The sequence below is a fragment of the Poecile atricapillus genome, chromosome Z (genome assembly GCF_030490865.1).
Source record: "Poecile atricapillus isolate bPoeAtr1 chromosome Z, bPoeAtr1.hap1, whole genome shotgun sequence".
Taxonomy (NCBI): Eukaryota; Metazoa; Chordata; class Aves; order Passeriformes; family Paridae; genus Poecile; species Poecile atricapillus.
Window position 1 is genome coordinate 118,467,108 of NC_081289.1, and position 26,708 is coordinate 118,493,815.

A 26,708-nucleotide genomic window follows, 5' to 3' on the forward strand; every position below is an offset into this window, starting at 1 on the left:
TGAAGGAAGGAAAAGAATCCATATCACCATCTGACTGATCAGCAGTGTCGTCATCACCACCATTCTTCCTCATTGCTGGGCTCTAGTTTCCCCCGTGAGTAACAATGTTGAAAGTAAATAAATGAAACCCTTTTTCTGCAAATGGTCCATTTTCTAGAGGATGCACAAGCTGTCAGTACAGTATACCCTCTCTGAGTTATCTCCAAGGTCTGAAACTCAATTGATCTTCAAAGCTAAAGCATTCCAGTTTCAATGCTTTATATAATGCTAAGATAGAAAGGGAAGAACAGAATACAGATATCACAGGTGTTTTTCACAGTTCTGCTGGTGCGACTGGAGACAGTAAGTGCTCAGTCCAGCACGATCCATCCTGAGCCTGCCCATTCACTTCAGCTTCTTGATTCTTCCAGATCTCTAAAACCACGCCAGTTTTCCCCTCACTCTTAATTCCTGCCTTCCCACACACTCTTCTTGTGTGGTTGTTACCTGAAAATAATCAGGCCTCTCTATCTATGAATTTATTAATTACAAATGCCTGACAGATTTATTAATCCACTTAATATTTGCAATATAGATACCAGATTTGCCTACCCTGCCTTTGGACATCTGTCTAGCACAATGGTAAGCTTTTCCATAGCAGTGTAAACATAAAGTTATTTTGAAACCGGAACTCCAAAGAGGTGAAGTGCAATGAAGTTCTTCTGCTGTGTTTTTAACTGATTTTCTGGCATACATCAACATGCACTTTTAGTATTGCACTTGATTAGGAAATGAGCATAATCCAAGCTCAGAGTTTGTCTTCTCTTTCCATTAGCTAATGTAAGTTTCATCTGCTATTCATTCTCAGTTAGTCCTTGTGTTGTGCACTTATCTATATTTTTTATCATCTGGCTTTGTGTTAATGGTAAAAACAATTAAAATAGAAAATAAGGTTTGTATTGTCAGTTAAGAAAAATCACGCACAATGACTTTGTCCAACAGTGCAAAAATAGCTCAGATATCTGTTGTAGCTTCTCTAAAACATCCTTTTACAGTGGGAAAATACTAATTTCAAAGATTCTTGAATGCTGTAATGATTCACAGGGTATGAGGTAAATGCTAAGTTTCCCTAGGGAAATATGTATTAAGAAGAATGTAACGTCCACCAAAAAGAAGAGGAAAAAACCCCCTTAATTTCACAGTTATTTACTTAAAAGGACATTTATTTACTTAGTCATCCTTTTCTTTTCCTTCAGTGAAATTTGAAGCTTTTTTATCCTTGCTCTCAGAATTGCACAGCTCATCCCCTGTGCATCTCAGTCTTCAGGTATTTGGGTCTTTTGTTCTCTTTGGCTGTACTCACAAGCAATAAAAATGAGTCACAGTCACTAACCTGCTATCTAAAATGTCCTCTGGGTATTCCACAGCCAGTTGTGCTGTCAGACATACCACTTAAATAAATAAAGTCTAGTAACTCACTCATTGAACACTTCACTTGAGAAAGGGTGTATGTACTTACCCTTAGTAATTATCCCATGTGTACTGATCTTATTTTCCTTCCTGCTCCTATTTTGTGCATCCCATTCTTCTGCTTGGCCCTGTGTGTTTCGGACTGGCTTCTCTCATCCTAGCATCGGTTTACTTCCCAAAGTGCTTTGCTTCTATAAAGTCTCTAAACCCTTCAAGGCTTCCCTTGAAAATGATCTGTTTCATGATAGGAGCAAAATCATTACATGAAAGGAACAAAACTGTTATATTTATCAAGGCTTGTGATTATTCCCTGCATTTATTACTGAATTCCTGTATTCACTCTTTCTTTCCCTTCTTCTCTGATGATCACCTAAGGTTTATTATAGCTGAAACCTCAGTTGCATGATGAAAGCCACTTCCGTCTAAAATGTGTAAGAGACCCTTCTTCTCGTATGAGGGGAAGAAATTCATTCTTATATGCACTGGATGATCTAAGCTATAGAGCAGAGAACGTGATTTAATCCTAAATTACATAGGAATTTTTTTCTGAGTCACTGCCATGCTACTTTTCTCAGGAGCCCCGGGAAAAGAAAAAGGTTCAACACAGATGTAAGATATGCCTGATGTGAAATACCAACACACCTGTATTTCTAGTTAGAAGGTCTTCAGTGTTTTAAAAGTTGGTTGTATAAATGTAACTTTATTAGAAAGATGGAAAATAAAAATATGTTCAGCACCACAGTGTCTTTATTAGCTTATTCCTCAACTTTTCCTGTATTAAATTTTTCATTCTTGACCAGCTTTTTTAGCTCACCCACGGGAACTGTTTTGCATTTATCTCTCACAGTCCCTTCACCACAGGCCTTTTGCCACAAGGATTTAGTTTGCGTAAGGCAGCATCTCAGTAGACAGGACTGAAATCCCCTATTATATGAGTGACTTATAAATGAGTACAGGGATCCACAATGCTTTTGCATTACCTTATCTTCTGTTTATGGAAACTTGAATCTTTTTGTACCATCTGTGTGGCAGAATAAATAACAGCCCTGTTGTGAATCAGAAAATACTGGCATCTTCCTGAGCCAGAAGCTGTTGGCTGCTGAGCTCTTTAGAAAAAAACCATATTGTGCCCTAACCCCAGTTTTACAAGCAGCAAGTGTGTGCCAGCAGCTCTGCAGAGCACTGTCCAGCTCCAAGCCTTGCCTGGCCATTCAGACTGTGTTCTGTGTACTCAACCTTGCACTGAACCCCGAGTCCTGTCCCTGGTAACCTGGTAGATATGGCCCTGCCTCCTTCCAGACCAAGGTCTAACCCAAATATTTGTGCTCCCAGATTCTTCATCATGTTGTTATCTCAGTCATCAGCCTTAACTCACTGGGGACACTCTGAGTGAAGTGTTTGTTGTTTGTCCTAACTACAGCCATGGTCCATCCCAGGCTCGTGGCCCTACTCTGGCCGGGCTGTGCCTGCAATATGGCCCTGACTACCTTCACAGTGTAATTTCTGCTGACACTAAATGTTTTCTTCTATCTGCTATGAGGCATGTCTGCAAAGAGGCAGGAGCTTCTGGTGCATATAAATGGAGTCCCAGGTGATGCAGTATGAACTCAACTTGTTGGAACCAAGGGATGAGCTTTGCTGGCATTAAATGGAATGTCAGAAAGGTGTAAACCCTAGCCATTACCTGAAGTTCATGCTGCTTCCTTTCTATGTTTTTTTTGGTGTTGAGAAGGAGGAGGAAGAGGAGGAACAACAGCTTTGCTTTCTTTCCTGTTGTATGTACATATTGGTTCTTTGCACTTGGGTAAACTACAGCAAAAGGAGGAAAATAACTTCTAAGGGTTTATCTTTTCTTGGGCTGTTTTTACTGTCACGGGATCTCAGCAAAAATCTTTCTCAATCTGACAAGGCACGAACGGGCAAGATGATGTGCTTCCTGGAAAGAAAGGTGGTGCCTATTTCTACTTTTATAATTCCTTTTGACTTCTGTCTTTTTCATGAAATAGTCTTTGTTTTAATTTTAAATTTTAATTAAAATTTCAATTTTAAATTCAAAGCATAATACTTATATTTTAGTAAATGCTTCTACAAAGAAACAGTACAGTAAGCAACACTTCTACCTTGTCCAACCTTTAAACTCTTTCATTGGTTCTCTTATCCCTAACTCACACTCCTCAGTCAGTTCTATTGGTTATTTTGAAATCATTTTGCTTATGAAGCCACACCACACTGAAGAATTGCACTGCCAGTACATGAAGTCTTGTCACCATCTTCTCACAGTCATGGCTTGTTTGCTGCACATCCACATGGCCTCCTGTCTTGCCTTTTTGAATCTGGAGAGCTTGCTCTCCAGGTGGGTTTCTGTAAGCTCTCCTAGCTCTCTTTTTAATGCACAGGCTTATGCAATGTAGGAGCATTGTCTAAGTTGTCGTGAATTTTGAGATTTAGTTGCAGATAGTCAAAAGCATATCTTCCGCTGAACAAATTCAATGAAGCAAAAAAGCTTCTTTCTGTCTTGGTTCTTATACACTTCCCAGCAGGGCACAAGATTAAAGAATACATACTCAGATTTGAAAAGAATTTCTAATTTATGTTCTTTCTCCATAAAATACAAGGCTTAATCCTTTCTTTAAAGCTTTATTTCTTCTATTCTTGCATTTATTTTTTTTTTCATTTTTAACTAATTGAACAAACAGGCGCTAATTGAAAAAAGGCTGAGAGTGTTAAGCACTTAAGAATAGAAAACAGTTACTGAGCTGAAATGTGCACGTTGAATATTGCTGGAAATTTTTATGTGTTTTCTTTGTGGGGCAAGAAATAAGCCTCCTTGGCTGTTTGCTATTGTGACGGACTCCCACTGATTAAAATGCAAGTGCTTTCGCCTTGTTTTCCACAACGGTTCTTTTCCGCGAGTGGTCTGTGTTTTGCCCTGAAAAGACAGCTATGTAAGTAGCTTTTCTCAGAACAGGAGACAGTATTTTAAATGTTGAATTGTATTACCGATTTCCCCTTTAACAGGGGACAAAGAGGGAAGAAGGGGTAAGGCTACATTGCTAAGCAGCTCAAATACATTTCACTCTAATCTTCTGGTTGCTTAGTTTAAATTACCTATTACAAATCAGAGTGCAGAGGCAAGTTCTTGATATGATTTTTAGATTAATTCAGCAGAATCTCCTGCTGTTAATGCTGTAAAAGGTGCTGCAGAGCAGTTCAGCCAGCAACATTATGAGTTGAGGCATTATAATTATCTTGGCTTATGACCTAAGGATTAAGAAACTACTTGTAATTCTACATTCCTTGCATGTTCAGAATTCTCACTGACTTCAGTGAAAGTGGGGTATATTTAACTAATGCAGAATTAGGACCTGGTTATTATGACAGAATTCTTTGGGTATGGGCTAGCAGTAGTACAGCCATGGTAAGGTTGTTTAAGAATTCACCTTTGTCCCACTTTAATTTGCTTAAGTTTTTGCTGAATAGTAGATTTTGCAGAGTTTTCTGGTCCAGTATTTTTCAGTAGCCATAGATACTAATCTGGATATTTTTCAATAAGGCACCAATTAATCTGATTTAAAAGTAATTGAGTTGGTTTTAAAAATTCTGGAATTCAGAAAATAAACATTAAAATATGTATTTTCTTTACTTTCTAATTATTTAACTTTGGGGTTTCTGGGGTGACTTTTAGGTATTACAGAACATATTTTGGTTAAGTATACTTATGTATGCTGTTTAAGTGAGTATGTTACAACTGTAACTCCAAATTATCCATTTCAAGTATTAGAAAATGTTGAATACTTACTGATGTATATAGCTTTGAATGTAAATTCTGTACAAGTAAATAAAAAAAATTCTGTACAAGTAAATAAAAAAAAATCTGTACAAGTATACTAGATGTCCATAGCTATAAAGATGCATGTTATCTTTTAAGGAAAAACACTACTAACAAGTAGTGCAAGAAATAAAATTTTTTAAACCTATACAGTTTTGGTCACCGCCCCACATGTGGTATAACTTGTAATTACTGGCAGTCCTTTCTCCATCATGAACTGAGTGGACCATGAATACACCATGGATTAAATAGCTTGAACTTATTAATTCCATAAGAAACATTCTAGAAGCACTATCTGTCTGATGAAAAAGAGTCAAATAAACTTTGACATATGAAATTTGCAAAAAATTCTCTCCTCTGATGAGGTTGTTGTTGTTGCATAATGAAGAATATCAGACCTTTTGGTCCTTGAAATCAGTATGCTTCCTGTGTAACCCTGTTTCTTAAGAGCATGCTTTGAAAAGGTACTTCTCAAACCATTACATATTGGCACAGTTTAATCCTATTTCCTTCATGATAAAGTATTCTACTTATATGTGTAAAAAATTGTGTTTATATTAGAGGTTACATACAATTGAGTCGATTTGGCAGAAGAAAATAATTGCAGCAAGTATGTAAATATAGTATCAAAATTAAGATAAGTGCCTTTTTAGTATATTGTTTGGTGCATTTTTTGAGTGAAATTTGAACTTCTAAGTTCAAGTCTATGTTTTTCACTAACCAATTTTCCTTCTTTCCTCTTCCTGTTGTCATTGTTCTTTTTGTCTCAGGCATTTCGAGCTGAACACAGCTTAACATAAGCAAGTAACCCATTAAATTATGCCTTATGCTTTTGCTTTAATAAAACCACTTTAACCAGGGCCTTTAAATTGTATCAGTGTCAGTTTGTCAAAATTGGAGCCAGTCAAGTTGTTGGGTTTTTTTCCAGGATAAAAAAAGTACAACATTTCTTTAGACACAGAGTTAGCATTTGTAGAGATGTTTTTCTGTATCTTTGGCACGTTTGCATTTGAGTGCAAATGCTGCACTCAGGAACTATCAAGTAGATCTCTTACTGCCCATTTTGCTCTTGACAATGATCTAATGGCTTTTTAAATTTAAAAACAAACAAACAAAATAATAATAATTAAAAAAAAAACACCAAGAAAGTTAAGGTTTGACTTTTAAAATAAAAAGTAGAGTGTACCAAGGACCCTTATTATTCCTGGGAATAATAAGGACCTCATATCCAGATTTGTAAAACACGGTGCTGAAGGTTTACAGTATCAACTATGACCTATGCACCATAATTGAGAGTTTACTGAAAACTTAGTGCTTTTCTGTCTAGAATATCCTTGTATCTATGAAAAATGGCAATCGGGTATTAATATTTTCAAATAACTGTGAGAAGAAATACTTTGTTAGTGTTTATAGAACAGCATGAATGTTTGTTTCAGTTTTTCAGTCCCAATTTTCATGTTTATAAATAGGGTAGGACAGGACAGGAACGGAATACTCTTATTTCTGTGATAGAAGTAGATACTCGTATGACATTACTATGTATAGAAAACAGAATGAATCATGAATGATAATCTTGGCATGGATTATGGTGAGGAAGAATCCTCAAAACAGTTTCTTTCCCATTTCTGCTTCCTGGTTTCAGAGCTTTCCTGATTATTTATTCCATTTTTTCATCGTGTAATGGAGATCAGATTTTAGTCCTTTGTGAAATTCACAAAGAGCAAAATCTAAAACAACAGAATCTTCCTGGTAAGAATGTGATTTACACTACCTCATCTCCATATTTGAAAGCCTATGATCTCAATTTATAGTGTATCTCTGGCATGAAGTCCTGTAGAGAACAGAAATATAAAAGTGAGATGTAGCTACACATTTGCATTTTTTTTTGAAGCTGGTATTCCTGCATATATTTTTTTAAATTCTTGAAAGGAAATAACTGATTCTTTACTTGACAAAAGGTTGTTTAGATTTTGCATGTCTACAAGAAGAAAGAAGTATTCAAGTGCATAGGACTTCTCTGAGGCTTAATGATAATAGTAGCTGCCTTAGCAGTGAACAACTTCTAGTAGAGAAAGCTGCATGATTACAGATGACAGCTTCAGTTACTTGAGGCTCAAAGACAACGCTTTAAAAATGCTAGGGAGGAAGAGAAAGAAAGGAGTAAAATCAGAAAAAAATAAATAAAAAATGCAAGCACAGTCTTCTAAAAGGAAGCAAAGAAAGAATTCCCAAAATGTTCATTTTTCCTCTAATAGTTTCTGTACCATATGGTTTTTGAATCAGTAGCAGCTGATGTATTCAGTAATAGTTCCTTTTGAAGGGACAAGTCATAATATTTACCTTCTCTACAGCAACAGAAATAGCTTCTGAGGCTGAAATGGCCATGCTTACTAAGACTGATGAAAACAAGAGACATTACCATGGTGAATGAATCTCTTGACACCATTTTTTCAAGGATAAATGACATTCATTGCACTGTGCTTAATTTCAACCGAGATATTTGTGTCCTTAGGCATGGTGTTACCTAGAAAATAAGGTTACCTTGTGTCATAGATCTTTAGAATATGAGAAGTATGAAGACCTCTGGAGATCTGTTATGAAAAGGAAAAAAAAAAGAGCAGGTTACGTTTATCAAAAACAAAGGAATTAAAAAGCCATCTTTAAAGAGAGTTTTCACAATGAAATAGTGTGGTAGTCAGGGACAGTTACTTACCTCTTCCTTTCGTACTGCAATTTGATGCTGTCCTTTGTCCACTGTCCTAACAGAACTGACATCAGAATATTGATCTCCCTGGAAAGGAGATTAAAAGTAAATTTTATTGAGACACTCAAGTAGTCTGTCTATATACAGAAATAGTCAAATGTGTACAGTGTGACAAAAAAAGTGAGAATTGTTCAAAGGGAATATAAGAAACTCTCATGTGTGTCTGTCTGAGTAGCCTGGTTCAGTTTCCCATGGGAACCAATGTGTAGATTTTTGCTCTGTATTGATATATCCTCTTTTTCATTGATTTCATTGCCTATATAGCAGCATGTGTCGCTTCGTCCTTAAAAATACCCAAAGAGATGGATGTATTGGAAAACTGAAGTCAGATTAGAATATAGTCTATTAATCTTGTTCAATCCCTACACGCACACAAAAAAGCATTATGTGCTGCTTAGTTAAAAGCTCTTAAAATCTGAGCCTTAAAACTGAACATACTGACTAGTCCCATAAGTCTTGTCTAATTATATGAACTTCATTCTACGTCTATTGAGTATAATAAGCCTTTTAACTTAAAGTAGGAAGTACAACAAAACTAAATAAAAAACTACTTTAGATTTTGTCATGGTCTGTAATTATCTTTTGTTTCCATTTTTATTTATGGATACTAGATTGTAAAATTTTAAGGAATCTACCAGAAAAAAATGAAGTGAGGATATAGCAGTGAAGGGAATCTTCTATATTTTAAGAGGAATGAAAAAAAGATTAATTGTCTCTGTACCAAATTGTCATTGAAAGACTGGGCAAAGAAGTATCTACTATAATCTGTGTAACACTTATAAACATAATCTGTCATTGTTTACTGGAACAATAAATTCCAAGACATTGTGTAATTTCATAAGCCTAACTACAAAAGCAAAAATTAATTCCAGCCAGCCTTTGCAGAGTTTTGTGGAAAATATATGACCTTATATAAGCTAGTGCATTCACCAAAGCATTCAGCCACCACATTAGAAAATGTGCTCTGTTCAGATAGGCACTAAGGTGAAGTGCTGCTCAGAATGCCACATATTCCCTCATTTAAACACTTCAAGGGTTAAAAGCACAGCACTTACTTTGCACTAGATGAACCTGGGCCTTTAAATCTCAGCTGTGACTGCAGCCTCCTTGTCAGTGAGCACCTGATGTCAGCAGTTTGAATGATGTCTGACACTAATTATGTGTCATTCACAAGATTGCCAGGCTGGAGGGTCTGGGGGTATAAAAAGCTATTTAAAAGGTTTTCATATGAGGTCTTACTCTCATTTTTTTGAAAACACATCTTTTGCAGAGCAGCACCCTGCTAGGACTGTTGAAGAAGGAAAATGGTTAAAAGGCTATTAATTAATGCTTGAAATGCATTGTTCTTGTTTGAAAGCCACATAAGGAACAGCTTTTACATCTGTTTGTGTGATAAATACAAAGCTGCAGATGTATGACCTTGTCCTTGTCATACTGTGGTGCTGACACAGAAGAACCTACCTGGTCAGCATTTCAAAGCATTCAAAATTAATTGACAGATGGACATTGTTAAATAATTAATGTGCCTTTTAGTTGCTAATGAATCTTAGAAAATGCTGCATGGCTATTGAATAATTCAAAGTTTTGTTTTGAGAGCTTATGTAAATGCTACTCTAGATTTATTTTTTCCTACATAGTTTTTAAGAGTACCATTCCTTCCATTTGTACACTTGCATTCATGTATGACAGCATTTCCTAAAATCCAAGAATGACTTCTATTTTTATTAAGATATCTCCCTTCAAAGTTTAAGATATAAAACTTTTACTTGTCATGCTTATGGTAAGTTTACGAATATTACAAAAGTAAGCAAGTCAAGCAGCTTGTCAAGCCAATCTCAGACAATAATTTGCTGTTGTAACTGGGCACTGTACATTAGGCAGTACAGTGTTCTGGAGTGGGTGTCCCTCTCCTCCTCCAAGTAACAAGTGTTAGGATGAAAGAAAATAACTTCCAAGTTGTGCCAGGGAAGGATTAGATTGGATATTAGAAAAAAATTCTTCACTGAAAAAGTTGTCTAGCATTGGAAGACACTGTTCAGGTAAGTGGCAGAGTCATCATCCCTGGAGATATTGAGAAGACCTGTAGATGTGGTGCTTGGTGACATGGTTTAGTAGTTGACTTTGCAGTGCTGGAGTAATGGTTGGACTTATTCTGAAAGGTCTTTTCTAACCAAAAGAATTCCATAGTTCTATGATTTTAATTTTTTTGTATTAAATTTCATTAGAAGGGCACATACTAGATGAAGAGTGCTTCACTTGTTCTCAGAATAGTGGTCCTAAGTAGTAAAACTAAGTTTGTACTTTTAACAGGGACTAGTAGAGCTACAGATACTGAGAATATCCCATTGACAACAATCCAGCATTTGCTAGATTATTGCAGCATAAAAAGTTACACAGTGAATCAGCTGGATGCGAAGAAACATAAGGAGAAATGAAGGCATGTAGTTTATAATTACAATATAAGAAATTATCCCTAGAAAGAAGTCTGAGTCAGAATTTAATCCTACCAACTATAACCAAAACCCTCTGTAGAATGCTGTGAAGAAATAAAAGCCTTAAAGAAAGCTAGGATGATCCTGGGATAGGTGAAAAAGGGAGTTTGATTATATTACTTGAATACCTAACATTGATATTCTACCACTGAAATAATGATGACGTATTTTTTATCCCAGATGAATGCAGAAGTAGTCAGAAGGGGACCCAGTCATATAGTGTGGGAAGTTTTCAGAGTATGTGTCTATGTGGTCATGTGCAATCAGTCATAGATTAATGTGGGTTTGCCATGCATTGACTGGCAAAAAAAAAGAGCTAGGTCTGATTTGAACTATCTGTGAAACTGCTGGTTTTCTTACCTGTGTGGATGCAATTGGGAAAGCCCAGTCCCACAGTTATGATGCCATAAATCCTTGGACCACTCCAATTTAATGAAGTGCTTAATGAAGAAGTGTCATGGAAGGTGGAAATGTTGATTATTTTCTTTAGGTTTTCCATGGAATGTTCCTTTTGCTAGGGTAAAGTTTCTTATCTTGTTTTCCTTTTAAAATCAGTGAGGAATTTCTCCCCTCTGATATGTATCTTAGTTTCTGGGTGCACGTTTTTCTTCTTATTTTGCATCATGAGGTTCCCCATGACTGAACAGAATACTAAGCTAAGTGAGCTGGTATTTTGAAACTCTGGCCATGCATTTGGACCACCTGGTTAATATATCCTCTGTGTGTACTTAGGGTTGGGTTGATTTCCCCCAAGTCAGATTGACAGAGATTTGAAGAGCTCTTCACCTTTCCATCAAGTACATGCCATATCTAACTTTCTGAGGTCATTTGAATGTAGCTCATGTGTTTCCCTGTATCAGAGCCTTTTGAGGGGCTCTCAGTCTCTTTTGCTTGCCTGAGACATGTATTCAGCTTTACTGAAGAACGAATGCATTCTGTCCCTGAAGTATCTAGGTTTGTTATTGAGATATTGTGTGGACAATAGCTAGCTCTTGTACACAGAAAGCCAGCTGCTGAAATTTAATGGTTATAGGCAGGCTAATGTTTAGCAAAGTCAAATTTAAAAAAGAAAACCACCCCTCTCCCAGTAAGCTTAGAGACAGACCAGATGAGGAACTTGAAATAAAATGTATTCATTTTAATATCCCATAAGTGTTTCCTCACACATGACAATGGAGAAGGGAAATGCTTATCCTTCATACTTCAAAAAATAAAAGATAATTCTTTGCCATATATGGTAATGCTTAAAAATATTTGTGGCTCACTGTATAACTGGTTCAGATGAAAAAACCCAAACTTGAGGACAGTAACATTATCTTGTATACTGGATTAAACATTTCTGTAAAATCAAATATACTGTTCAGGTGTCAGTATTTCTAAAAGGAATGAACTTCATTTCAATTTTGGGGGGTTTGGAATCAATTTTGAAGTAGGTCTGAGAAAGCAAATACTTTTGATATGTATAAATTTTTTGGAAGAAGGTTAAATGACTTGATAACAGAAAATACCTAGAATCAAAAGTTACTTTTTGCATTGCTTGTAATGTTAATACAGCAGAAAAATTACAAAAGAAAATACACTGGTGCTGAACCAAAATCAATTCAGACAGGAAAACTTGAATATATTTAATACCCGATAATATCAGATACTGAATTAAGAAGAAGCTAAGCTGACTGTGTTTGACTTTTATATAAAGACTACATACTTTTCAGTGAATGGATCAGAGCTCAGACAGTGGTCTGCCAGAACAAGTTCTTCAATATTTACTATACTAGTGATCAACTGAGATGGTAAGAACAGTTTCTTTTGCAGAGAAAACTGACTAATTCCATAGTCATATGACCAGTGACTTACCTGCTACTGATAATGAAGTAGTCACACAGGTGTTACCATGCTCTTCTATAGTTCAAGAGTCTGAATATATTTCATAGAGAATTCCAGTCAGGGTTCACTCATGCATAGTGCATCCAGCAGGGCTTTGCAAGTTGCACAGATATTTTATATAACCTATGAAATTATATTGTCATTTTGCAGGAGGGTTGCCTGGTACGCTGAGCATCATCTCTGTGTTAACAAGGATGAACAGTGCGCTCATGAGAATACAAATGTTTTAAAGTCATAAGACTGCTTTTTCTTTCAGTTTTTTACCTTTCCCTGTAAATATATTGTTTCTTGCTCTTCATGATTGTCTTTATAAAAGGAGAAAGTAAATATGAATGTATTTTTAAAAGAACTTTAGGAAGTAGAGAGAGGAAATTTTCTGTATGAGCTACTTAATGGTTTCAATTTGCATGCAGCAGTAAAAATAAAAGCTGAGTAACTGATTTCTGTATTGCGGTTTAGGAAAACATGGCACAATTAATTCCATGTTTGCAAAAAATCTGGTTTAATCAGAATATGTTTAGGACTGCTAAACAGATTCAGAATGCTAAAGGTATGCCATATACTTGGGTGACTGCAACAGTTAATATCTTAGAAAACTATGAGTTCCATTTCAGAAACATCTATGAACTACCTGAGTTTTTTCCCCCATAAGTGATCCTGTCTTGTCTGTGATACTTCACTGAAATCTGTTTATCAGGATAGAGAGTGTGTTCTGTGTTGTTGAAAAGAGTATCTTTTCATTCCTTTTATCTTAAGTATCAAAGATTTCCAGGGCTTTAGGAAATTCGATTTATAGAAGAAACATTCATTAACTGTTGAGTCTTTTTAATAATACAGGCTTGTAGACTGTTTTGCTAGAATGACCTTTCCAGCAATATACAGCTATATTGCCTTGTGAATATGCCAGACAGTAATTCAAGGCTGTGGAGAGAACTATCTTATCTTCCAGTTTATACTCTGCAGTGCAGAAGTCTTCAGAAATAATAATTCTTAAATTCATATGTTAAGACTTCCCAGTTATGCTATATTAAGGCTCCCCACTTCTGCTTACTTAAACATTTTTTTTGCCCATTTAAAATTAATGGTAATTTTACAACCATATGAACAGTCATTTGCAGGTTTAAGTTCATTTGCATACTTGAAAATTCAGTTTAATAACCTACAAAATAAACACAAGAGTCATGCTTCTACAACTTGTTCATTGGTCTGAGTTTTACCCTATAAAAATTAATGGTTTCTTGAGATACTACAATTATTCTTATGTACAGCATAGTTACAGTCATTAGAATGTATTAGAGTGTGTTCTTTCATGTTATTACAAAATAATAACTTGTCTGTGCAAGATAGGCTAATCAGTAGATTTCTTTCTACTTTTAACAGAGGTGCTCTTGAATTATTTTGCTTTTTGAAAGTCATTATTTTGAAGCCTTAAAACTGAAAGAGTACATTTATATTAGATGTTAGGAAGAAATTAATTATTGTCAGGGTGGTGAGACACTGGCACAGGTTTCTCAGAGAAGTTGTCTCATCCCTGGAAGTGTTCAAGCCAAGGCTGGATGGAGCACTGGGCAAACTGTTCTAGCAGTTCTGCAGTGCATGTGTAGGAATGCACTTCAGAAAATGTGTCAAGCCATGAAGCTTTTTATTTATATTCCATCCTATCCAAAACCCATGAAACTCAAACCCATGAAATGAATAACAGGGGTGGTTCATCCTCTATATCGAGCTTTAATTTCTTAAGCTCAATTTGAATATTGCTGGTTTATAGATAATGTGATTTATACTTTATTCTTTGAACTTCTAATGCATTTTTGCAGTAATCCAAAAGCGGCACTTAAAATTAAGTGATACAAATTTTATATAATTTTTTTTCTCTTTTTTTGAGGATGCGACAGATTTTTAAGAAGGGCATGCTAATTATTACCAGATTATGTCATTTTTCCTACTTGTGCTTTTGTAAACTTACATGCAATGCATAATTGTAAAATTTAGTTGTGTCATTCTGACACCAATGAAAAATGGCCTGTTTCTTTTCAAATTAATAAAATTAATAGGTAGTGAAATGATGGAAGTTTTTGTGTTAGCTTTAGAAATGTTTGACATCTCTACTACAGAATTATTATTTTTGCAAGCATGCAAGAACCACGACCTAGCAATTTGTTATGCATCAGAATATGCATATGTGGGATATGCAGCAACTGAAACTAATGAGATTAACTGATCCTGAGAGATAGATCTTTAGAAAGCCTATACTTCTGATATTCATAAATATTTGAGCCTAATTGAAATCAAGTATATATAAAAATGTTGGTGTCACATAGAATGGATCTTCTAGTTTCCCCTAGGCTACGGTATGCTACGAGAACATGATAGATGAAAGACTTGTTTTCTGTTTATATAAACAGATTTCTCCACAGATGCTTGATTAGGTAGAGATGCAATATGTTGATGGTTCATGATGCATGATTTTTCGTTCCCTATAGGAATTACATCCTATTTTGATAGGCTTACAGTATTTTTAGTACTTCATACATTTACTCATGGCAGAAATGTAAATAAGTATTTCAGAAATCGTTTCACTTTTTGCATTTCAGACTGAAATTTCCCTGTGTGTCTTTGCTGTTGCTATATAGGTTGGGTTGGTACTGAGGGATGCCTCTGTGTGGCTCAGTTGCTAATATCCAAGGAAGCCTGGAGCTGAGACAGGGATAGCTAGCAGAGGTCTTGGGAACCTCACAGAGACCATTTTGCTCTCTGTGTGTGACAGGGAGGAGAATCAGCTGGTGCTGTGTTTCACAGACAGGTGCTGCACTCTCAGCTGGTTGGTCCCTTTGGGCCTCAGTGTGCCATCTGCAAAATGTAGGACACACTCTCCTAATTCAGCCACATGGAGGGAGGATAGGTACACTTTTACAGTCTAAATGGTTTGAAGCCTACAGCAACACCCACACTGAGAAGCAAGGCCCTGTGGAGCTACCCAGCCATAGCAGGCTGGAGGTCTCTGCATGCCCTTTTACCCTTCTGTTCCGTGTTTGCTGTTGCAGTTTATTGTGTGTGCTTTCCATTGAATAATTTCTTTCTCTTTTCTAGTTTGAGGGTTGCAAGAAAGCTTTTTCCAGACTAGAAAATCTCAAGATTCACTTAAGGAGCCACACGGGTGAGAAGCCATACCTTTGCCAGCACCCTGGCTGCCAGAAAGCATTCAGCAACTCCAGCGACCGCGCCAAGCACCAGAGGACACACTTGGACACTGTAAGGACACAGAAGCCCCACTGCAGTCCCCTGTAAATTAGACCATCTGCTCCTTTCCTCCAGCCTGGTGACAGCAGGTAGCCCATAGCCTTAGAGACAAGAGGGTGGACTGATGAGGCTGCTGAAGCTGCTCCAAAAGTAACCCAGTAATCTAAGCATGCAAGAAGATGGCTGTCTGGTTGATAAAAAGACCACAGTTCCATGGTCTTTGCTGCAGGTAGAGGCAGTAGCTTTCTCCCACTTAGCTGATCTTTAGGGAAACTGAAACCATCTGCTATATAAAGTGCTTTTCTTTGATGAAAAGTTCAGGCTGGGGCATGTACCAGAAAGTCAAGAGAGCCAGTAATTTTGTAAATCTAAAAATTTTTGTTTGCTCAGAGAGAGTTTCCAAAGGGGAGAAGTCCAGAAATGCAATTATAACAGTGCCATTTGAATTAAATGGCTGCTAAAAAATAGTTGAATACAATGTATATAGTATAGTTATATAGTTGATATAATTGATACTATGGCCAGAATGTTAATTATTTGTACAAAGTGTTTTCAGGAATTATTTGTGAAACATAAGTGGATAAATTGCTGAATAGCTACTTTCAGGAAAGAGTTGGACCTAATGTTCATTTAATATTTAGTATTGTGAACCTACAAGTCTTCAGGGAAGACAGATTAGAACAAGCAAGATGAGAAGATTATGTGAGTTAGATTTATTGGGCATTCTTTTAAGAAAACTATAAAGATATTACAGGATATTTTACAGGTCTTTTTCTAAAATTAAGTAATTATTAATAATAATAATAATAATAATAATAATAATAAAGTGCTATTAGAAAATGTGAGCTGAAGGAGTTGGTAAGTACTTCACATTAAAATACATTTTATTTTTTTGGTATGTAATATTTTTGAAACTTCAATATTCAGTGCTTGTTTTTTCTTGCCTTCTTTGTAATATAGTAAACTAACACTTTTTCTTGTTCTCTTTTCCTGAAGCAGATCCTTCTATAATCCTAAACAGTCTTTCTGGGCCTTTACTGCAGTTTCTTTACCTGATTCACTAAAGACTGTAATTTCTGATTAAGTCAAAGATTGCTCTGAGGGTGGAAGAATTGTAAGTATATCTAGCAATACTCATTGTAATGCTAAGAAAAAAAAAAAGGTAATAATGAAATGCTGTAATGAAAGCTTTCCTTCTGTTTGTCTTCCTTTAAAGCTTTACTTCATCCTTTCCTTTTCTAAAAAAATTGCCAAGCATTCTGCTTGTAATAATGTACAATATTTTTGTTCTGTAGTAATGTGGTTTGCAGGATCCCAAGGCTCAGAGAGGGTTCTCTTGAGTTAAAATAATCTGTGATACAACAGCAGCTTTATCCTTTTTCTTTCTGATTTAGAAACCTTATGCATGTGAGATTCCAGGATGTACTAAGCGATACACAGATCCAAGTTCCCTGAGAAAACATGTGAAAGCCCATTCGTCCAAAGATCAACAAGTCAGGAAAAAGGTAATTTTTCTGCCGTCTTGACCGGTGTAAAGTTTATGTGAAGTAATCAGTGTAATAATATTAGATGTTTCAATGCATCTTCAAGTACTTGGGTTGATTTCAGACTTTGAATTAGAAAAAAGAGCAAATTATAGATAGATGTGGTTCGTATATAGATAATTTAATCTTTGACTTAATGAGGCTGCCTGATGCAGCCTTAATGCTGTATGTTTTCTGATGTGATGGTTAATTACTAAACGAATACAACAAGGCAAATAAAAATAATTTTTGCAAACAGAAATGCTTGGTTTCAAATTATGCCGCTTGGTAAGTACACAGTATTACAAAATACTGGCCAGTCTCAGATGGAAGGTTAGATTTTGAGGGCAGCATGTGGGATTAAGCTCTAAATTGTATTTGCGTATTCCAGATACTTCCAATAACACCAAGATATTTCACAATGCTGATTCCCTGTGGATGTCAAGCCCATGAGTCATCAACTGTTTATATGTATAAGTGCATCTCTAAAGAGCTGAGTTGTGACCTAAGGGAATTGGTTTTTTGAGCATTTTTCATCATAGCTCCTATTAATCACTGGCACAATGTTTACAAGGTACAACATAGATAGTTACTGGACCTTTGTGGAGTTATAATTACTAACTGACATTATGCTTTGGTATTTGAAATATTTCCTGACAGTAATAAAATATAAGAACAACAAACCTTTTAATGAAGAATTAAAGTTATTTATGGATTTAATTAAAAAGTGAAAATTGGCTTAATGCCAAAAAGGTAATTGCAAAAATGTGACTTCATCAAAAATAACCATAAAAATTCCAAGGTGATAAAGGCACAGTGGACTAATACTTCAAACCCTAGGGATCTTTTCTGTTGAAAAGAATGAAACCCTTTGCTGTCACACCCCGTTAGTCATGGATTCCTTTAATATATTGTGCCTGACTGGTTTTAATCCTCCCTTTAACCTCCCCCTGCATACCAAGTGACATTATTGTGGCATCGCAAGTTGCTGGCTCTCCAAGACTGTACCTGCAAATGTGTCTTTGATGTTGCAGAGACTTAAATAGCAGGATGAAATATATTCCTAAGGGTGGAACCTTACATGCTGTGCTGATGTTTACATTGAGTCTTCACCCCGGAATTCTGTAGAGGTTTCTTCAAAGATTTGACTCTTTCCTGGGCTCTCTGAGCTAGGATTATGCAATGGGATATAGGTAAATTTCCACCTCTCAGTTATTTTAAACCACTTCTGTTGATGTGTGTCTATGACTTATACCATATAAGGCAAAATTCCTTTCATGCAAATCTGTAATGCAGCTACTGTTCCCCATCACTTCCCAACCCTTAGTTATCCACTAAATATGTTTAACTGGGAATCTTGCCACATAATGACATGAAATCCTATAAACCAAGAAGATCCCAGCATAAATGCATTTAATAAAAGTAATTTAATGGATAGTATAATAACATTTCATTTACTCTTCAAAGGAAGGCAGATCCATGAGAGAATAAAGATAGTCATGCCTACTTTACTCACCTTTGTGTAATTTGAAAAATTCTTCACAAAAATTCTTTTACAAAAATGAGGGCAAACATGTACACAAATACCATGCAAATATCTGGGAATAGATGCTGAAAATGTTTAGTAAAACATTTTAGGTATATCCTCTATGCACTGTAGTAGTCAGTCTGTAATTTTAAAATACTTTGGTGGGGTAAAAACCAATGTTTACTATCATGTTTTTGAAAGGAAAAATTGCTGACTCTTCCAGGATTTCATCTTTCCATTGGGAAGATAAATGAGGTTTCTTCTAAGCCAAGAAGTCAGTGAAAGAAAACTAGACAGTTCCCAAAATGACAGATTAAGGTGATGCTGAGAGGAATGTTAATGTACAACATGCCCCTCAACTACAATTAGTTTTGAAATCTGTTCTATTTTTAATCTTGTTCTCATTTCAGCTTTGAAAGGACAATGTACAAGATTTTTTTTTTTTGTAAATTGGCTAGACAAGTAAGCATATTTTCAGTTGGCTATACTTTTTTGATTTCAGTAAAGCACAAATGTCTTTCATTTGTGAACTGATGGTACTGTGATCAAAATCAAGAATCCATAGCTCTTTTGGTTTTGGCAGGTCTTTTTGTTGAAGATAATGAAAATGAAATTATGGAACATTGTGATACCTCAGTCAGCTGGATAGAACTTTCTAACATGGCTTTGAGTATTAGAGAGCGGGCATTCTTTACTGCGGTGTGCACTGGAGGGTCCTGTCTCCAATCAAATGCCTGAGTGTTGGGTAAACAGAAACAAAAAATTTTTGTATGTTTATCATACAAAAATGATCACATACTCATTAGCTATGCCCCCTTACTGGATGTATATGTTTTACTTTGTTTTTCATAGTCTCACCCCTTATCAAAAGTCCTTATAGTTTCCTTGGGGTCTGTCTTCAATGTCTCACGTCCTTTTCAGGTGCCTGTTCCTCAAGCCCTGCTTTTGAGTGAGCTCAGTATATTTTTTTGCATTACTTCTGCTTTGTCAGCCTAGCAGAGCTGAGTTGGAATCCTGCTTGTGTTTTATATGTTCTGTTTGCCTAAGTTACATCCTTTATCTATTTCTCCAAGGCTGTGCTGTTCTGCTCTACTGCCCTTCATAAGAATAAATAAATAAAAAGTAAAATATTGTTCTGTTCTACTCGTATCATTCATATCATTCTACTCATTATCATGTCCATATCACATCATTAACAAAATCCAGATCCTGTCCTATAAGAACACATAACCACAGGACGGGTCAGGTTGGAAGGGAGCAGCAGGTCACCTAGCCCAACCCCCCTGCCCAAGCAGGGTCATCCCAGACCACATGGCACAGGATCTGGCCATACTGCTCTTGAATATCCCCAGTGAGGGAGACTCCACAGCCTCTCTGGACAGTCTGTTCCAGTGCTCAGTCACACTCACAGTGATGCAGTTCTGCCTCGTGTTCCGGTGGCATTTCCTGTGCATCAGTTTCTGCCGGTTGCCTCTTGCCCTATGGTCTGGCACTGCTAAGAAAAGCCTCTGACACCCTCCCTTCAGAGACTTGCAGGCATTGATGAGGTCCCCTCTCAGTCATCTCAAGGTGAACAGGCCCAGCTCCCTCAGCCTTCTTTGTAAGAGTGTAAGTGGTTTGAAGCCTGTATAAAGTCAATACTGCCAGTATGCTCTTCATTAAGATCCATTTGTTGTGTAAGAGAGCATTCAGCCTTGTACAAGTATGAGATCATTGTCTTTTCCATTGAAGTATATAATGAAAAGTAATTTGCTATTTCTGTAGCAGTTGTGCCGAAGAAATCTGTTCTGGTAAATCTAAAGAAAATATTTAATTCACTTTCAAATACTGCAGTGCAATTCCCACTGTGAATGGAATGAAATGGAATGGACTCTCCACTGGTTTTGTACATCTTGTCATGAATATCTGCAATGTCCATTGCCTTTCTTAAAGATTTTCTCTTTTTAAAAAGTGCATTTTCAAACAATAAGAGATAATTTTAAAAGGACAAAAGATTGTTCTGATTTTGTGCAGTGGTTTGGCCAAGACAAGATCAGTAACATTGACCTTATTATCTGAACAATGCAGTGGCTATACTTTAGATAGTTTTAATTTTATCCACACTAGCGAATAACTGTTGTCATATATAATAGCACTTTAGGCCTATGTGTCCTGCCAAAAAAAGCAAAATCGACAATGGTTTAAAAGATTGTTTCTATTTAATTAAAAGAAAGTGAAACAATTGAAAATACAACTACTTAGGTCCATCTTTGGGAAGAAAAGAAAGATATAATTTGAACAGTTGACATAAACAAGACCAGCTAAAGGGAATGCAAAATTCTTAGTCTGGACTTTGAATTGAAGGACGATTTATATTTACCAAATAATTTTCTCATTCAGCTGACCAGCCTTTGATTCCTTGGCAGTTCTAATAGTGACCAGATCATGTCTTTGGTATTTTTATTTAAATTATTTATGGGTCAGTTGGGATATATTATTTAGACAAGCTTTGAGGTATTGAATGCTTACCTGACAACTGCCTCTAAAAGCTGTTTGTCCTGTAAACCTGTACCATTTAAGGTCATTCAAATGGGTCTGGAGGAACCCATACAAGGATTGAACTGACCAGGTAGATTAACACCTCAGCAGATGAATCAGTGATACTTCTAGGTCACTAGTCTTAGCCTAAGAAGACAGGAATTATGTTTATTTTGGTGGATTTTTCCAGGACAAAAGTTTTTGTACTCTCTCTCCCAGAAATCAAATATCATGGAGCCATAGCTTCAGGAAAGGCAGTCCAAAGGATATTTCTGAAAATTATCTTGACCATGATGGAGATTTTTAAAAATTGTAGTTTATATGGTACATGCACCAAATCACTAAGGAATGATGGGAGTGGTGAGATCAAATGAGATAAGGGCTTCTAGACTGATTTATTTCTGCCTGATAATCTTTCTTTTTCACAGAGGTTGGTCAGTTGTAAAATGATGGCTGAACAGTCACTCTTGGGAAGCTAGCAAAACATTATCCCAGGCACAATGGATGCTTTCATAATTTGTTCCTGTGATATCTGACTGGAAGGAAGTATTTTCAGGTGTTATTTTGCTGTGCAGGAATAAAGCACGGAAGGCAATCGGGATTTCTCTAATCCCAGTGCTATTTATGCTTGATTTCTTCCCCATTGCATTTATTGCTCTTCCAAGATTGATCAGCTAGCAATGGTAGGAAGTTTTCAGAGTACTGTTTCTGATTACAGTAAGAAAAATGGTGATAGACTGCACTGCAGAGATGAAACAGGCAGTTTGATGCCTCAGCCATATCCACTCCTACTTCAGACTGTAGTAGAGGCTAATAGAGCATACACTAGGTATGGAGCACATTGGAAACAGTGGGATAAGGATATAAACCACCTGGCCAAAGCAATTACTGGCATTCCTTTGCTGAGTGGCCTCTGCTGAGCTTGATAAGGGTTCCAGTCTGAACTGAGGGGGCTTTACAGAAGGTTGCTTATAAAGGTCCTGTAGGTATTCCTCTTCTCCCACTGAGGAACCTCTGTATTAGCAAAAAGGGGAATATAAAATCCTCACCTTCAGAGGCAGATCTTAATAATTGAATTATTCTGAGGCCTAGTTGTTTTATATTCCTTTCCTAAAAGTACACCTCTTCTTTCTTAGAGCCCTGTAATGTACAATGTCTATAGAATATACAATAGTTTGGCTTGGAAGGGACCTTAAAGAAGATCTAATTTCAGTGCCCTTGCCATGGGCAGGGACACCTCGCTCTAGACCAGGTTGCACAAAGCCCCATCCAGCCTGGTCTTGAATACTTCCAGGGATGAGGCTTCTACAGCATCTCTGGGCAACCTCCTCCAGTGTCTCATCCCTCGCAGTAAAGAATTTCTTCATGACATTTAGTTTAAACCTACTGTCTTTCAGTTTTAAGCCAGCCACCCTTTCGTATCAATACAGTTCCTGAATAAGGGTCCCTCTCCAGCTTCCCTGAAGGCCCCCTTCAGATACTGGAAAGCTCCTTTGAGGTCTTCTCCAGGCTGAACAGCCCCAAATTCCTCAGCCTGTCTTTGTAGGGAAGGTGCGCCTGTCCTCTAATGAAGTATGTGGCCTCCTCTGGACTCTCTCCAACAATTCCATGTCCTTCCTGTGCTGGGACCCCAGAGCTGATGCAGCACTGCAGTGGGGTCTCAGCAGAGCAGAAGTAATGCTCAGCAGAGCAGAGCAGAGCAGAGGGGCAGAATCCCCTCCCTGGCCCTGCTGCCCACGCTGCTCTGGATGCAGCCCAGGACACATTTGGCGCTCTGGGCTGTAACCATACATTGCCAGGTCGTGTTGAGTTTTTTGGCAACCATCATTCCCAAGCCCTTTTGCACAGGGTTGCTCTAAAACACTTCTTATCCCAACCTGTGGTATGATATATAAACCTGTCGTGGTTTTGAATCAGTAATTAACAAAAAGGGGAAAAAAGAATTATTTATCTCTTGCTGTGAGATACGGATTAAAATAAGAGGAAACCAGGCATAAAACTTAAAAGGAGTAAAGAAAGTTTATTGACAAACTACAAGGATAAGAACACCAGAATAAACTTTTAGAAAAACCTTTTCATTTCTCACTGCTCACTATTCTTTTGTTCACATGACAACAGAGACAAAAACTTCATAATTTTGATGGTTGAAACAGTTCTAATTCTTTCTATAGTCTTTTCTTCAGTTTCTGTAGAGAAACAGAAGTTCCTTTCTGTTGATTTATGGAGTTTCTCACAAGAAAGCTATTTTGTTATAGTTTTCTGTCTCCTTGATATCAGCTGCTCAGAGCTGCTGCTATCAAAGCTCACTCCTCCCATTCCACATCACTCTGAAATGTGTTATGGGTCATAAGTTTGGGGATAGCATTTTTAAGGATAAGTTAGTCAAAGGCAAACAGTATTTTTTATCTGTTTCTATGCGCTTCACTAGAAAACAGTTTTCTCATTGCCTCTCAAGGCTCCAAATCTCCCAGCACTTCACTATACCACAATTACTCTGCTTTTTACTCAAATTCACACTTTGAACACTCTATTCTTCCCCATACTCTATTATGAATTAAAGGAGTTCTTTTCAAGACTTCATTGTCCATCTCCATAGTTTTAACAGAAAGATATTTCAGCTTAATTAAAGCATCTTCTTAATTCTCTACCTTTCTTGAAGTCTCTTTTCTTTCTTGCCACTAGTAGTTTATAAAGTCTCTTTTCATGTTGATCACTCTCCTTTTCTCTCTCTGGATGAAAAGATTAATCCGCAAGTCTCATCTGGATAAGAAAGAGTTAAAATCCTGCCCAAGCTTTTGTAGATGGTTTGGTGATCTCTGCTGAACAGGAGCTGGAGCCGTCTGCGATGGAAAGTTCCTCATAGCTGCTCTGGAGAGCGTGGTCTCCGTCTCTGCTTGCTGCAGGCTCAGAGCTCCTTTCCTTCTTCACTCAGCAGTTTTCTAGTGAATGTAGTTACAGCAAACCCTCTAGCTGAACCAGAGATCGGGCCGGGCCCGGCCCAGCCCGACCTGGCCCGGGGCAAGCCTCATCTCCCGGCCGGGAGACGAGAGACGCGGCGGGCCCGGCCCGGCCCCCACCCAGCCGCATGGCCTGGGCAGGGAACCGGAGGCCAGCCGGAGCTCTGCCACCCTTCACAGTCAGGAAACAAAGAAACACCACAGACTTCTAGTTGTACACTTTAAGGTGGGGTTCACAAGTTGATTTTACTTTTCAATGGCTAAAACTGCTGTCAATTCTCAGCAATGACCGATAATTGGTCAGGAGAAAAGACTCCCAGGAGTCCCCAGCAACTTTAACTTCCTTAAAGGTAAACTAACTCCATGACAAAACCTGTCCACCTTACAATGAAAACAAGAAATGGGAGAAAACACAATTGCTTAAAGACATGGTGTTCTTCTACTGAACAATATTTCTCTGGAACCAAGACATACTGGTGTTTTCAAAAGGTTAACATGAAAATTTCTATTAAGTTTTGAGAGATTGTCTGGCTTTCTGTTATGTGAATTATGTCAGCAAATTTATTATTCCCTCAGCAAAATAATACAGACCTCTTGCCTCTTGCTGTATACTTCTTGATGGCTCATTTTTTAATTGTTTTACAGTACAGTAGAAACAGGCTTTTTATTGTGACTACATATTGATTTTACCACACAACTGATGAAGCTACCAGTTTGTTTAAAGATTCTAGAAAAACCAAGATTTTATACCAGCCTTTAGATTTTGTGAATAACGTGAAAGAAAACAGTGTCTGGGGATTTTTTTTTAGATAGTATCCTTTGTTTGTTAATTTCATGATGGGTTTTCAGTTTTTTCTTTCTTTCTCAGTATTTGAACCAAGCTTTTTTTGCAATTCAGGAAGCACAGTGGTTATTGTGTTCCTTACATGACAGAAAATATTTTTTAAACATTTTTTTCCAACTCAGAATGTTTAATTGATGAGGAAGGAGGGAGCCAAGGTGGGTTAGAGCATTACACCACTGGTGTTTCAGAAGGTCATTCAGGCACTGAGCTAATTACCAGTGACAGTCTCCATTATGTGACTATATTAATCTGGAGGAACTGTTCGTTTGTGAGCACCTTCCTCATGGGGAGCAAACATACTACCATATGAGATAAACAGCTTCTGTGTCCTTCAGACCTTATTCAGGCTCTTAGTTCAGATTTCACTGTTTCAACTGCAAAGGGGAGAGAATGGGTTGAAAGAGAAGCCAATCTACTTTCTTGCTTTGAGAGCAATTGAAAATAAGGATATTTTCTCTCATTTGTTCTCTATGAAGTCCACTTAAAAAATGTCACCAATGCAAAAAGAAGTGCATTCAGGGCCATGGGATCAGTAGGCAGTGCTCATGGCAACGAAGAAACTATTCTGCAGAAGAAAATGAAGTAAGGAGTAAGTGTTTTAATCCCCAACTTTAATCCCTTTACTTCCTGTCTTCAGAATGAAGTATAAATCAGACACCATGACATTCAGCAATTTTTCGTGAAAGGCATGTTTGCAAAAAGGGATTACGTATGGGCAGTAGTGTTTAAGGAATTTAATCATACAATTTGTTGGAAAACTTTTGAGGCTAGGAATGACCAGTTCTTTTGAGTGTGGTCAGTGAGACACGGGAAAACAGGGTCTGAAAGCAGTGTAGCACTGGCTGTGGCTGAGCGCCCTGCTGCTGCAGCAGTGGTGTGTGTTGTGGGGGATGCACAAGGCATCCAAGGAAGATCCATTGTGGGGGATATGCTTTGCCAGCACTACACTTAGAACTTTGTTCGCCAGGGAGAAGTGAGAGCTGAAATCCCCCAATGGTTTTCATGGTGTTCTGACAGCTGTGGCAGTTGTATAACCAGGAGAGTGTTGGTTTGTTTTACTTGTTGGTTAATGTTTGTTATTCTGTATACTGATTCCTTCCTGTACTTGCTTTCTGTCCTGAGCTTATACTCCTGTGAGCTCTAGCAGTGACATATTGAAAAGTGCATAAGAAAGAAAATAAAAATAAATGCTGTCATGCTCATTACATTTACACCCACTGCAGAAAAAAAAATCCAGCTTGTCTCAAAATTCTGTAAACAGCTGTCAGTTCGTGCTCATAGTATTTCATGTTCTTCAGGTCCATTTTTTATATGAAGCAATATCCTTTTCCCTGTTTCTTTGTCTTCACTTCCTTGCCACAGCATATGCATGAACATGGTTTTGATAGAGCAGGAATCTTTCTTTCTTATGGTGGCCTGGTAGAGAGAGTCTGGGTGGACTTGGCAGTTCTGGGTGTACACTTGGTGATCATACTGGTATTTTTCAACCTAAATGATTCTATAATTCTATGATTCTCATTAGCCTATCACACCTCAGTATGGACTTTAAATGCACTGTCCTGTTCATCATGCTTCTTAAGCAGCTCCAGGGTCTTAGCAAGCAAGATTTAGTCTGTGCATAGGATGCGTAGGAGGTTCCAGTTCAGCACCCTCACACCAGCACAGATGCCCCTTCAAGTCT

At 37.3% G+C, this 26,708-nt stretch overlaps 1 protein-coding gene across 1 annotated transcript in view; it reads left to right on the top strand.

Annotated features, from left to right (window-relative positions):
* Positions 1-26,708, top strand: part of GLIS3 (GLIS family zinc finger 3) — a 117,825-nt gene that overhangs the window by 58,682 nt on the left and 32,435 nt on the right. The window contains exons 3-4 of the mRNA XM_058828103.1: positions 15,509-15,670; positions 17,053-17,163. Coding sequence (XP_058684086.1) covers positions 15,509-15,670; positions 17,053-17,163 — 273 coding nt within the window. The remainder of the gene's footprint in view (positions 1-15,508; positions 15,671-17,052; positions 17,164-26,708) is intronic.